The sequence below is a fragment of the Alexandromys fortis genome, unplaced genomic scaffold (assembly GCF_014885135.2).
Source record: "Alexandromys fortis isolate MF-2015 unplaced genomic scaffold, M_Fortis_MF-2015_v1.1 scaffold_2_1_26212458, whole genome shotgun sequence".
NCBI lineage: Eukaryota > Metazoa > Chordata > Mammalia > Rodentia > Cricetidae > Alexandromys > Alexandromys fortis.
This window is the reverse complement of record NW_026067930.1, coordinates 18,652,203-18,666,780: the sequence shown is the minus strand read 5'-3', so window position 1 is coordinate 18,666,780 and position 14,578 is coordinate 18,652,203. Positions and strand designations below refer to the sequence as shown.

At 40.0% G+C, this 14,578-nt stretch overlaps 1 protein-coding gene across 1 annotated transcript in view; it reads right to left on the bottom strand.

Moving 5' to 3' along the window:
- Nucleotides 1-14,578, bottom strand: part of Enpp2 (ectonucleotide pyrophosphatase/phosphodiesterase 2) — a 79,618-nt gene that overhangs the window by 43,582 nt on the left and 21,458 nt on the right. The window contains exons 7-11 of the mRNA XM_050145223.1: nt 14,351-14,440; nt 13,617-13,782; nt 12,444-12,573; nt 5,015-5,070; nt 88-153 (exon numbers count right to left, since the gene is read on the bottom strand). Coding sequence (XP_050001180.1) covers nt 88-153; nt 5,015-5,070; nt 12,444-12,573; nt 13,617-13,782; nt 14,351-14,440 — 508 coding nt within the window. The remainder of the gene's footprint in view (nt 1-87; nt 154-5,014; nt 5,071-12,443; nt 12,574-13,616; nt 13,783-14,350; nt 14,441-14,578) is intronic.

Genomic DNA, 14,578 nt, shown 5'->3' with positions numbered 1-14,578 from the left:
CTTCTATGTCACGGTCCATTCTAGTGTTGAGCCCAAGATGGAAATTTAACCGAAGAAAGAAAAGGACAGACGAGAACAGACAGATACCTCTCATTGTCTGGTAGTGAAAGCCATTGCAGGATGGTTAAGATTCTCCGCTCATGAGGGATGGTCCTGTAAGGGTGTAAAAATGAAGCAAATCCTTAGGTTGCAGTTCCACAAACCCAAGCCCCAAAAGTGGTTGGCTCTTAACACCCAGGCCAGTGCGCTCTCTCTTCCCCGCCATCTGTTTCCACTTGATTGCAACGAAGGGCCCTCTTTGGAATTAGTGCTTAAACTTTCGTTTCCACCCCTAACCTCGTTTATTGCTCAACCCCTTCTATGAAGGACTGGACTGGAAACTCTGATTCATGACCAAAGCGAAGGACCTATCTTGCTGATCAGAAACTGTGCTACAAGCTAAAAGGACCATGGCTTTAAAACCAGTGTTGTTTGATGGGTCAAGCCCTTTGCTGTGGCAGAAGGCTTCCAGCATCCACCTCTCGCTGGCAATCTGACTTCTGCGGACCTCAAAGCCTCCAGACCTGTCTGAGCCTCTGTTTTCCCATCAGAATGACAGTGACCACAACAAAGAATATTGCACACCAGTTGTAGAGTGGAGTGAAATAAAGCAAGGACAGAGCACACAAAGTACCTAACATATAGCAAATGTTTAAAAAAAATTTCAAAACTAAAAAATAAATCTTATTTTATCAATGATCACAGTTAGATATCCATCCACCTCCAAATAGCTATAACTTTGAAAGCATTATCTAACCCCAAACTTCAAGTTCCTCCTCTACAAAATAATGGGTTAGTGAAGGGACCCTTGACATTTTCTTCTAGCTTCTAGCTCTGCTGTCAAGAGCAGGCACATATAATTATGAGACTGACAAAAGGGGTATAATCTTCATCCACAAAGGCTTTTGTGTCTAAGTTACCATTCCTCTGTTGAACATAATTACCCTAGGCCTGGCAATAGCATAAGGGGCTCTTGGATAACACAGGAGGGCATCCTGGGCTGAGTGCCGTTACAAGGTTCGCAAGCTAAGCAATATTTTGACTTGAGAAAGAATCACTTGTTGTTATTGCTTTTTTTTTTCCCCAACAAAGAATACAAAATGTTCTTCTGCTTTAAGATCAGGCCATGGAGGCAAATTCAAGATGAATCCAAAGTAGCACTAGTTTCATCGTGGTGAGGAAAATTATTGGGTGGACCATTTAGACCTCTACTCTGGGCAACATCAGCGAGAGGGCTGGGAGAAAGATAAGTCCCCACAAACAGGGCCAATGACTATGCCTGCCACCACTGCCTATCCCAATAGCTCCACTTGGCTCTCCTCTCAGGATCTGACACCACCTCTCTATCGAGTGATGTTCTCCAGGACTAGAAAACCATGCTTACTGTAAAATAAGCCCTGCCCTAAACATATCCCTATGACATTGAATAAGTGTGGCCTAGCTTGTTATGTTCTACGAGTGAAATAGAAATAGACTAAGCAAAGTCAGGTTAATCGCTTAAGAAATTTAATCCTTTAACCTTAGGGATCTGTTGTATCCAAACAAAATAATTTTAATGGCAGGTTTTGAATTCTTTCCTAACTTATATACAAAAAGAACCAGTGCCTCGGCCCATTCGTGTTACTTGAAAGCTGCTTGCTTTTGTATGCATGGTGTCACAGCACACATATGGACTTCGATGAACCTACTCCTGATGTCAATGGAGAAATGCAAGGAGAGAGAACACGTGTGAAGGTAAGAATGCCCGTCCTTGAATACCCTTGCTGCATGAGGCGCATGACCAGCTCTAGAGAATCAAAGACACCAGCCTGGAGGGCAGAATGCCTGGGTTTGAATCCTAATTCCCGTAAGCAAGCACTGGTGATGAGATTTTGGCAAGGTACCTGTCTTTTTGATGCCTCTGCAAAATGCTGGTAGCTGTACCTGTTTATAAGGTTATTGGAAGGTTTCCAAGAGATAATATATGGAAAGCAGTTTAAAACAGTTCTTGGTTCATAGAAAGAGTTTAGGAAAATGCTAATTTTACAAGATCAAGCCAATCAATGTTCTAGTATGGAGGGGAAAGAGTCTCCACTCTTAACTGAGGGACTGCTGAAGAACTGACAGATTCTGAGGGAGCTAGCCAGTTCTCTTTGAGGTTGTGGCCTCTGGTAGGTCAGCCAGGCTGGAAAGCCCCACATCTATGAGGACCAGGGCAGCATAACAGCATCAAGGGGACTTGGTAGGTAGGTTTTTAAAAAAAAAAAGACATTAAGTTGGGCAGGTGGGGGAAGAGAGGGGTGGATCTGGGAGAAGATGGAGAGAGAGTGGGGAGTTAATACCATCCAATATATGAAATTATGAAGGAGTTAAAAGTTAATGAAATGTTATATTAAAAAAGAAAAATTCTAGTTTACATAATCATGTACTGGACTTCTAGGTCTATAGAGAGGGCACGTCCATTCATGAAATGTATATTAAAGGTACATGTGATTAAGGCCTGTATATGAAAGCGAAGATACAAGATTCTCCCATCTAAAGAATGATGGTAGAGGAGTCATCTCCCTCTGCTTGGGATGGAAAAGCAGAGGATCATTTTTATCATTCCTTGAGTAACCGTTCCCCCTGCCCTCGCCCAGTGTTGTGTGTGCTACAGCAAAGACTTGGGAGGCCCCAGTGTCTGTCTTTAGTGCGTCCTTCAGCACAGCGTTTAACAATTCTAAGTCCTAATGTTGTAAACAAGTAATTAGGCAAGGTGGTCTCTAAAGTAGTCTATGTGTTTTGGAAATAACCTCACAGATTTAAAAAAAAAATGGTCCTTTAGCCCTTAGCTATTAGTGTTTCAAATACAGGGCAAAGAATTGCGAATAAGAGCAGCAAGTATCTAAGCAGCAAGGAAAATAGGGCATGTGTCATTGACTTCAGTAGCACTGATTGAAAAAGAATTAATCTGGAGACTAAGTACATAAGACAGAGTCACAAAAAAGAAAACTGAAAACCAGAAAATGAAAGACTAAATGAGGTGATAAGAGGCTACATTGTTTAGTCAGTGTTTAAAGAAATGAGAATTTAAAAAAAAATGCTGGTTATTGACTATTCTCTCTGTACCAATAAAGCTCTCTAAAAAAAGATAACTTGATCTGTCTTCGCAGTGCCCTTTGGTAATTCCTACTTAAAGATGGGAACATTGATTTGCTGAGATGCTCAGTCATATGCCCAAGGTCAGTAGCCTCATAAGTAGCCAACCTAAATTGTATTCAGTCTAAACCCTGGTATACAATGGGAATTACTGCCTCTGAGAATGAATTGAAACAAAGAAATGAAATACTGTATCAGCTGGGGATGATTTTGAAATGAAATACTATCATCTAAGATGCAGAAATAAAATTCTAGACTGCAATGAAGAACCATGCTTAAAGGGTGACCTTTAAAGTCTAAACCTATGGTTTGAATCTGGTTTTATTTAAATTTTAAATTTTTCAAAATGGACTCTATGCAGATACCCTTGATATATATTCCCTGTAAAAATGGGAAGCCCGATCATATTTTACAAAGTTATAAAAAGCTTCAAAGGGGTGAGGACTGGGAGTAAATGAGCCCACTCATTTCCAGGACACAGAGATAAAAGAATAGCTCGAGAAGCCAAGGCATCTCGGGAGTACACAAAAGCCACCTTATTATAAGTGGTTTCAAAATGGGTGGAGAAAACCGTCATTCAAAGCCACAACACTGGGCCTTTTCAAGGAAGCTTTGCAACAATCCCAGGGGGGTAAGGGTGCGGACTAAGTATTAATTACGTTGTTGGGTCCCCTCCGCTCTGCTAGGCGAAGGAGTCACACAGCAGAATTCCCACATACATCGGTGAGAGCCAAGGGTTAAAACCTGAGCCGTGGAAGACTAACTAGGTAAATGACAAGTCACTTACATTAAGCTGCATCAATTTTATCATGGCTGTACTTATCCCTGGACTCAGAGACCTCTTCAAAAGAGAAGAGATAAAAACGCCTCTCTAAATTGACCCCGTCTTAGCTTCTGGTCACCCAAAACAATTTTAACTGAACCCTCTGAATCTGAATCTGACCTCTGTCCCTGAGTTTGGAGTCTACAGAAAGCATCGCTCTGGATCCATCTTAACCGTGATTGAGCTCCCTCAGCACACTGCTGCTAGCAGAACAGCCCAGAATTTTCGTAAAAGCGTAAAAAAGCAGCTATGGAAACAGCCTAAGGTGGTTAGAAAAAAGCAAAACAGTGGAAAGAACACACCAGGAATAAAATCCCCATAAAGGTCGAACCAGACCCCTTTTATCATTCAAGGAGCCTTGAAAATAATCAACATGCTGACAGCTTTATCAGGTAAATTTCATTTGAAAGCCTGAAAACATCAATTATTAATTCCCAGTTACTTCAGCAGCGATAAGCCGTTCCATTTTCTTACTGGGGAAATTGGAAATTTTTGGTGGGAAACAGGGTGAAAATGGAGGCTTCCCCTACCCAGGTCTACTGTGGAGAACTTCCAGACTCTAGACCATTCCATCAGCTTCCCAACTGCCTGAGCCTACACAATGTGTTTAAAGTTGGGAAGCAAAATAAATATAAACAAAATAAACACTGTAGTTTTCAGTATATTTATAGAGTGATGGCAGAAACTACAGCAATAGTCTAAGAGAAATATACACTCCTGGGTGAAAAGCTGCCAAACTAAAGGTTAACAAGATAAAAGATCTAAAGAGTAGGTCTAAGAGAAAATCATCCTTAACTAAAGGGTGGGACAAGAAAGAAGAGAGAGGAGGAAGAGAGAGTGAAAAGGGGAAGAAAAAAGACAGAGAAAGAACCTTTGCGGAAAAAAAATACCTGAAAAGTTATTTTTGAATTAATAAACTCTCATTAACTTGGCATGTTTACATCTAGCTGAAATGAAGTTGATCAAATTTGATGTTTCATAAATCGAACCATAACTGTAAATTTTATAAACATTGACAAAATAAAGGTAACTTACACAGACCAAAAGAATGTTCCAGCTCTCACCCCTTGCTTGGTGGCTGTAATCCATAGCTAATGAGGAAAATATAAGAGGCTTATAATACATTCTGAGTTCTGGTTAGAGAAGAAAAAAAGACTCAAACATTAGACCTGATACGCCATACTCTATTCGTGCCCCACCATAAACTTCACAAGATTTCCAACCGTTTGTGTCTCCACATCTGGAAGTTAGACTCATTGTTTCCGTAAGTGTTATTCAATACATATTCTGCAAAAGTTCTCAAAGGCTTCGCTTGAGATGCCACTGACTTTTCAAACTGCTATTTCATCGCCAAAGTCTTTCTTTTCTATACCTGTCTTTTCTGATAACTGTTTTAAGCATTACTTGTGTGGCGGAATTCTGCTCATTAAAGGATGCAGGGATAGACCATATGTTCCTTTTACTGCTGATGGCCTTGTGGAGTGGAGTCCCAATTTGGTACCCAGATGTCAAAATCTTTAAATCTAGCTTGTCACATTTGACTAGATGAATGACGGGGGAGGGGGTTGCGGAGGAACTAAAAAGACTACATTTTAATATCTTTTTTTAAACATTGTTAATCTACTTTGTTTTTTTCTTTTGTTTTGGAAAATGGATCTCTAGGGGACAGTTTATAGAATAAGTGGGGTGAATGAAGTATTCCATGATGAACATTCTTAAGCATTCTCTGTAAACCACTGATGCAATCCCAATACTAAGGAGTCTGAGGCAAGGGGACAAGCCTAGGAAAAATGATGAGATTTGTTTGTTTGTCTGTCTGTCTGTTTTAATTCTAGCTCATGCTGATAAGAAGTAAAGGATGAAGGAGTTCAGAGCTCAGGTTTGCAACTTTGCACCCTAGACCTTGGCCTCTGCTTCTGTCACTTAACAGCGTGGTCCTTGAGAAAGTCACTGCGACATTTTGGGCTTTGGTTTCCTTCACAGAGCAGATGGACTTTCCTAGCAGATGGGATGATGCTACATTTTAATGAGTTAATTCACTTAAAATCCATAAACCAGTGTTTTAGCATTGGATAAACAGTCTGCTTCAGTCTTTCATTATTACACAATAGCAAAAATCAATGGAATCCATTTACCCCAGGAGCATTAAAAACAGCTTACAGTGGCAAGAGTCCCACTGTGGGAAGAAATCCTCACAAAGGAAGAGAAGGACAGTAGATGACAGGGGACTGTGGTCTGAGACCAAGGCAAACGGGATCCTTCTCCTGTTTCATTGCATCCAGACTTTGGGAGTATTTTATGGGTATGACTCTGATTGAAATCTGTGTTCTAATGACACAGGCTCGCTGCATTCATATCCAAACAACCTCCTGCAAAAGCTACTGCCTTGCTAGCTCCAAGGAAACTGTACCAGGCCTTATTTGATATATAAGGCCAACCTGGGGCTTGCTAAAGGAAAAATATCATAACGTGAACTTCTCAAATGATGGCCTACGTTGTTCAAAATTCTAGCATAGAACTCATGCTGATGCTGGCATTATCCGGATAATGGGAAGTCCTAGGGATAAAGTTTAGCTCGTGTACAAGATCACCAGCAGAAAAATTCACACTGATAGAAGGCTGCAGTGTGAAGATGACAAGTAACCATGACAACAACTCTGATGGCCCACAGGAAGATCAAGAAGGAAGATGCAGGAGGGTTGACTGGAATCTGGGTATGGACTACTCAAGGGATCTGCTCAGGTACCTGGCCTGGCGCAGCTCCATCCTGTTAAATATGACCAAGATAGGTCACCAGAGAGCTGTTTTCACATGCTACACTTCCGGGACGCTCCAAGTCTCTACCCCAGCCCATGTTCCTCCTGAGTGAACTGGCAAACCCGTTAATGTATGCTATTAAAGGGTTGACAATAAGTCTCATGCTGATGACAAAAATCAGCATCTAATTTTTGTTTGTTTGTTGATTTGGTGTTTCGAGACAGAGTTTCTTTAAATAACAGTCCTGGCTGTCCTGGAACTCTCTTGTAGATCAGGCTGGCCTTGAACTCACAGAGATCGGCCTGCCTCTGCCTCCTGAGTGCTGGAATTAAAGGCGTGCGCCACCGCCACTGCCTGGCATCAGCCTCTAATCATTTATAGACCAGGCTGGTCTCAGCTTCATTACAGAACTGAACAGCTTGGTCCTCCTGACTCCTTCCTCTCCAGCACAAGCACATTGTGCTGCCGTCAGAATCAGCTTTCTGAGTATTTTCCATACATTTTCTATTGGACAATGTGAAGTTTAAGAAGCGTGTTTTTAGCCCTGCATGGAAGCATCTGTATGTAATCCCGGCAGTAGGGAGACTGAGACGGGAGGATTACAAATTTGAGGCCAAATATAAAAACAAAAATGTGCCCTTCTTCTGAAAAAAGAAGCAAGAACATAATCTCTCCTTCATAGTAGCCACCACACTGACTATGTTTATAAAAGAAAATGAGGAACTGGAGAGATGGCTCAGAGGTTAAGAGCATCAACTCCTCTTCCAGAGGACCCAGGTTCAATTAGCAGCATGCATACAGCAGCTCACGACTGGCTGTAACTCCAGCTCCAGGGTGACATCTTCACACCAATGCATATAAAGTTAAATAAACTATTTTTAAAAAAGAAAAAGAAAATGAGGGGCCTCATCAAAAGAGAACAAAAAATGAATCACAGAGAATATATGAAATCAAATGTATACTTACTCATTATGAACTACTAATCAAATATAGTGGAAAAAAACAAACAAAAGACATAAAAAGAGGAGATTAGTTGAAAAATACAAAAATTAATGAGTAGCGGAGGACAAGAGAGCAGTGGAGGAGAATCTGACCAACATACCTTGGATATGTGCATGAAATTGTCCAGAAAAATCTACCACATATTCGTGTATGGAATTGTGCAAAAAAAAATACACGGGCAAAAATACTTTATCAAAGATGATATATAATATTGTCCATACCAAACATAATTTTTCCTTATTGTTTATAGTGTATATGCCTACATTTTATTGAGAAAGTCTTGCATATCTGAACAAGCTTTATTGAACACATTGTGGAATAATCTTTTTGTACACTGTGAAGATGTGTCACTTTGATTGATTTAATAAAAAGCTGAACAGCCAATAGCTAGACAGGATTTCTGGGCACAGAGGATGCTGGGAAGAAGAAGGGGAAACACCAGGAGTCACTGGGCAAGCAGAATGGGCACTATGTAGATGAGGTAATAAAGCCATGAGGTTAATGTAAATTATAAGAGCTAGTTAGAAACAAACCCAAGCTATCGGCCCAGCTTCCATAATTAATAATAAGTCTCCGTGTCATTATTAGGGAGCAGACGGTTCCAACAAAAAAGTGCAACTACAGAACACGTTTCACATAATAACACATTCCAAAAAAATTTTAGATATTATAAATTAAATGGTCAAAAACATTTAATAAGTTCATAGTATTGTCAAAGTTTAGCAAATTCTGGGAGACTGAAGCATGAGGGGATTTCTTAAGTTGAATCCTAAACTGCCAGGACAGCTTCTGTAGAGGCCATATGTATATCTTATATTTCAGGGGTCAGAAGTGTGGGAATTATCAAAATTGGGGATACCAAAATGCTGACCCAAAGAAGAAAGTCAAAAACAACCCCTCTAGTACCACATTTTTTAAGTAGACAGAAAAGTTCCCAGCTCCGTGTTAATTTTATGATTTTTTTCTGAACTTGAATGCAAACATACATTTCCTTAGATGCTGTTAAAAGAAATTTAAGCAAATAAACTGAGAAGATATTGACTGAGTGTGGACCTCCTACCCTTAAATCCTCAGAATGCTCTGTTGCAAAAGCCCAATTCTTGTATCGATGCCCTAGATACAGCATTTTGAAAACCAGGCAAATGGAAATATAGCTGTATCTTCTTGCTGTGTTTCCAGGAATGCTAAGAATCAAGAAAGCTTCCCCACTGGAACCAGGGCTTTAAATGTGAAACCCAACACTTTCTGTAATGAAATGAAGTATACAGGTATACTGCTGTTATGAATTGTAATGTAAATATCTGATATGCAGGATATCTGATCTGCAATTCCCACAAAGAGATTGCAGCCCACAGGCTGAGAAACTCCGCCTCAGGAGCTCGGACAGAGAGCAGCTAGGGGGTGTGCTCAGCAGGAGATCATGCACACGGCTCTTGGTTCAATAGTCAGCAGCAAGAACCAAAATGAACACAATTGGAGGGCAGGGGATCCTGTAGGTTATGTAAGAGTGTATGGGAAGGAGGCAGAGGAAAGGATGTAAGAAAAGCAGACAGTGACTTGGACTTCCCATCTGGCCCATCCCTCTGGCTTAGAAATTCTTTAGTCATCTTTTTTGGAATATGCCTGCACCCCTCACTTTAGACTGTAATTCATTCATGAGGATGGGCCCTGCGTGATCAATAGGGTGGTTAACAATTCAAGGCCAGGCAGCTTGAGAAGAGCAGGAGCATATCTGTTCCCTTAAAAACACTCGCTGACTTCAGGGAACTTGAATCAGGAAGCGGGCTTTACTTGTCTCTCCAATCTGCAGATTGAGTTAGTACCCGGAGTCCCATGCACACACCCCCTAAGTCCAGATCTAAACTAAACACAGAAGTACTCCACCAACCTCTTCCTCAGAGGTTACAGGACTGTACCATATTTTCAAAGAAGTAAGCACCCTAAGGGACTCCATTAAAATACACAGGAGCATACAGAATCATAAGCAAGTGATAGCAACTTCCAATAGCACTTTCCAAAGATTAGCAAGTCAAAAACAAACAAACACACAAACAAAAACCTTCATGATGAGAGTGATCATATCCAGTTGCTTTCTGTGATGGTTTGAAAGAAAATGGCCCCCAAAGGGAGTGACACTATCAGGAGGTATGGCCTTGTTGAAGAAAGTGTGTCACAGTGGGGTCGGGCTTTGAGGTCTCTTTTGCTCAAGCTTCCCTCAGTGTGACAGTTAACTTCCTGTTGCCTGCAGGATGTAGCATTCTGAGCTATTCCTCCAGCACCACATCTGCCTGCATGCTGCCATGTTCCCCATCATGATGATAATGGACTGAACCTCTGAAACTGTAAGCAAGCCCTCTCAATTAAATGCTTTCCTTATAAGAGTTGCCACAATAATGGTGTCTCTTTGTAGCAATAAAAAACCCAAGCTAAGACACTCTTAAAGATAAAATTAAGTTATAGAAGTTATTTTTTGAAAACTTACTATGTAGATTCAAAATTTCACATGAACATACCCCAAATCTTCATCCCATCTGCTAGGTTTTAAACAGGGGCAAGAAGTGGTTTTTATTCATTGTTTCATCTGGTCCCTGGGCTATTTAGCCAAATGTCCTACATAGTTTCATCATTCAGGAAAATATGAATGGAACTAAATCAAATTACCAGCCTAAGATTATTTTTTTCACTGGGGACCTCATAAAATGGACAAGTCTCTAAGAGGTTTATATACATGCTTTAGAAATACATAGAATTTATTTCATATAATGCTTACTGCACTGAATGATGGTATACTTCACCTACAGTTACTTCTAGTTTTTATATGTATGCTCTTTGGCTAGGTCAGATTTTAATACAATGAGTTTTTAAAATATAGTTATGATGGTACTTAGCATCCTTATGGTGTCTGTCTTGATCAAGATGATAGAAACACAAGTCAGTGTCACCACAAGTCTTGGGGAACATTAGGAGACTTGGTCAAATGTGTCAACTCTAAAAGCTAGTGAGGAAGCAGGCCAACAAAGCAGAACAGAGAACTTACTTCCTGGGGCAGGCCAACAGATTCTCTACTCAGTGTCTGCAGAAGGTTGTGAATTTGTGGGCTTTTCTGCTGCTGAGTCATGCTAGCCCAGAGGAAACTTAATGTCAACACCAAGTGTAAAGTGATCCAATTAGGTCAGATTACCATTTGTCTCCATAGATCCCTTGCGGTTCCTCCGGCAAGTTGGTTTCCATAATCAAATTAATACCGAAGAACAACCAGCAATAGGCCGGTAGAGCTGGCATTGCCATCATTTTATTTACTCATAAAATATTCCTCTGTCATAAACTTGTGGAATCCACCCTGCCAACAAATTTCACTGGGATCACAAACTAAGTCATCATAGACTCTGGGAATTCAGCCTGAACGAGAGCAGTAAAATCAGAGTGTCTCTTCTATTATAAAGAGCCTTTTCTATGGGCATACAGGAAATCTGTCAGTGTTTATTTAAAAAAAAAGAAAGAAAGAAAGAAAGAAAGAAAGAAAGAAAGAAAGAAAGAAAGAAAGAAAGAAAGGAAGGAAGGAAGAAAGAAAGAAGAAGCCCACATTTATTCTTGCATAGTGATTTACCTATTAAGCAAGATGAATATTTTAATCACAGAAGACCTCTCAGAAAAAGATACCTTATGAAAACATCTCTTGCTTGTACTCCTTATTCTGCCTGTCTGCAGCAGTGAATGCTCAGATTCAAGACTGTCTCAGCATGGTGGCTGTACGGGATGAGTGAGGACAGTGCCTTCCTCCCACTCCTACCTAGGCAGACTGCACAGAGGTCTGACAAGCCTCCTCCTTCACCAGTGCCCCAGACAGCTCGAGATGGACTGGTTTTCCATTCACTCTCTGCGCATCTCCGACTGACTGTGCCCTGGTCTGTGTTCCTGCGATGATTCTGAGCCTCTTGGGCCAAAGCATGTACTCAACAGCCCAGTTCTATACAGTCAACAACCATAGCTTTATGTCATTGCTTTTCTCACGTCTGACCAAAGCAGGTTACCTAACTGTACACAGTCTCAGAAAAAAAAAAACACCCTGGGAAGTCGCCTGAAGCCTTTTGATTTTCTGCCTGAGTGTCTGAGGTCCCGGGCAGGATCTCCTTCCAAGTGTTCTTCATCTCTGCCTCAGCACCAAGGTAGGACTCCACTTCTTCCATCTACCTTCTACGATCAAGTGGATTAAATAAAATAATCTATAAATTTCCTGCGAGTTTTAATCCACTCCTTTTCTCCATCAACCACTCTTATTCCTGCTTATGATGTCTTCTGGGTTGAAATATTTGAAAAATGGTAGTGCTTTTTCTTTTACGTTGTAGCTCCAAATTTGATAAATAGGTAACATTTGATTATTCCTTCATCTAGGCACTCTGACATTCGACCCACGGTATAATTCCACCGCTATCATCCCAGAGAAGAAATGTGTCATCTCACATTTTTCTCATCCTAACTTATGTTGGCACGTGTACATTCATAGACGCATGTGTGTATATGTGCATAACACATACCTACATGCATGTAAGTATACACATCCCATACAAATATACTACATACATTCGCATATACATATATAAAATGTACACATATACAAACATACACATGCAATGTCAAAAGGTGAAACACCCCTATTTTGGAAAAATAGTTCAATGCAAACAGACACATAGAATTCAAGACTTACAGGTTGACCTCCCCACCATCGATGGTTAAACTTCTCTCGCCCTCGAAGATGGAAAGTAGCGTCGAATACAGGATCATACATTGAATTGCCAACAATCCCATGGGATTCTGGATATAAACCCTTTGCATAAGAGTGATTTTTATTGTTAAAATAGCAATATTATAATCTATACATGTTAGTTCTAGTATCAACTTTCTTACTATAGCAAGTTTTATAATAATATTGAATTACCCAACTCAAGTAGAAGATATATAACATTTATTTTGATTTTATTGTTAAAATAGCAATGTAATAATCTACATATATTAGTTTTATTATCAATTTTCTTATCATAGAAGATTTTATAATAATATTGAATTACCCAACTCAGGTAAGATACATATAACCTTTACTTTGGCTTTATTGTTAAAATAGCAATGTAACAATCGACATATGTTAGTTCTATTATCAATTTTCTTATCATAGATGGTTTTATAATAATATTGAATTACCCAAATCAAATAGATACATATAGCCTTTGAGTATGTATTTGGACAAATGAATTATAGTTAATATAAGTTATTTTAGAAATACAAATGATGGCGAGAAATATAATATTTGGGCTTTTTTTTACTGCTGAGACTTAACAAAATAGACATTTTTACTATTTTATTTGAAATGGGTACATGTCTCCAAAGGAGATTCAGTGCATGATTCTATTTGTTCTTCAAATAATTAACTTATAAAACAATAATGATTAATAAAACATTGTGCTTAAAACAAGAAAACAGGGTAGCATTTGGAATGTTTGAAAATTCAAACATAGAAGCCCTTATTTGAAAATTCAGAATAAATGATAGACATCTCTAAAGTTGAGAGTTTAATGGGAAGTTTGGCAAGAAGAGCACTTGAAAAGGCTGCAGTTTTAATTCTGAAATTCAGTTTAGTCACCCATAAAGCCATGAGTGTCATAGTAAGCAATGCAGGCAAATGAAAGGATAAGGTTTTCTTTGAATACTGAAGAATATGTTTTGGGGTTTTTTGTTGTTGTGCTGTTGGTTGATTGGTTGGTCAGTTTTTGTTTTGCTTTATTTATTTATTTATTTATTTATTTATTTATTTATTTTAACTTTTAGAGGTCGCCTACAAATTGCTCTACAACTGAGAAAATGCCGCCAAGAACAAGATACTCACATGTCGCCGTGCATGGTACTTGCAGCTCCGCCGTGGATGTACCCGGGTTTTCGGGCGTGGATTTGGGCTAGAAAAGCCTTTTCAGATGTTGGTGATGGAACCAGACCTTCGAACTGTGTTTTTGCAAATTCAGAATCCACAGTACTGTCTGTTTCACTCGCCACCTCTAGTGGGCAGTGGAAGACACAGAGAGTCACCCCTTAGGAAGCTTTGACCCAGAAATAAAGGCCCGGGCTCCCCAGGAAGCTTAGGGCCTAGAAACAATTTCCCAGGTTCCACATGCAGTAAAGTCAGGGTATCAGACACCAGCCTTTTTTCCCCTCTAAAATGAGAGTTGGTACTGAAATGAATTAACTATAAAATAGTTTTGCATACAGCATTTTCTTTCTTTATTCAGGGCTGGAGAGGTAATTCGGTGGTTAAAAGCGCTTTCTGCTGTTGTAGAAGACCGAGTCCCATTCCCAGCACCTATGTCGGGAGGCTCACAATCACCCACAGCCGAAGCTACTGGGAATCAGAAACCCTCAGCTTTCACACAGACAAAGCACCTGCACAGGCCCACATATCCACACGCACATGTGCAGACACATACACGCGCGCACACACATTTAAAAATTCCTTTAAAATGTTAAAATCTCATTTTGTATTTGACTATGATCAGGTTTCTAGGAGGGACCCCGAGCATAAGGACCTTTCCAGAACAAACCCACAAGGGACAGGAGACCAAAACGCACCTGAATTCAGCTCTTTCACCAGCGAGGACATAGTGTTAGTGATGGAATCTGCGGCTACCAGCAAGTCATTCCTTAAATTCCGTCTTGAACCTTCAATAAAGAGGCAACAATTTAAAAATGATACAGCCTTTCCTTCCCCACCAGCTCTATGTTGCTCATCTGTCAGATCCTCTGAAGACCTATAGCAACAACAGGAGCTTTGGTTTGTTCCCTGAATGGGGGGTGGGG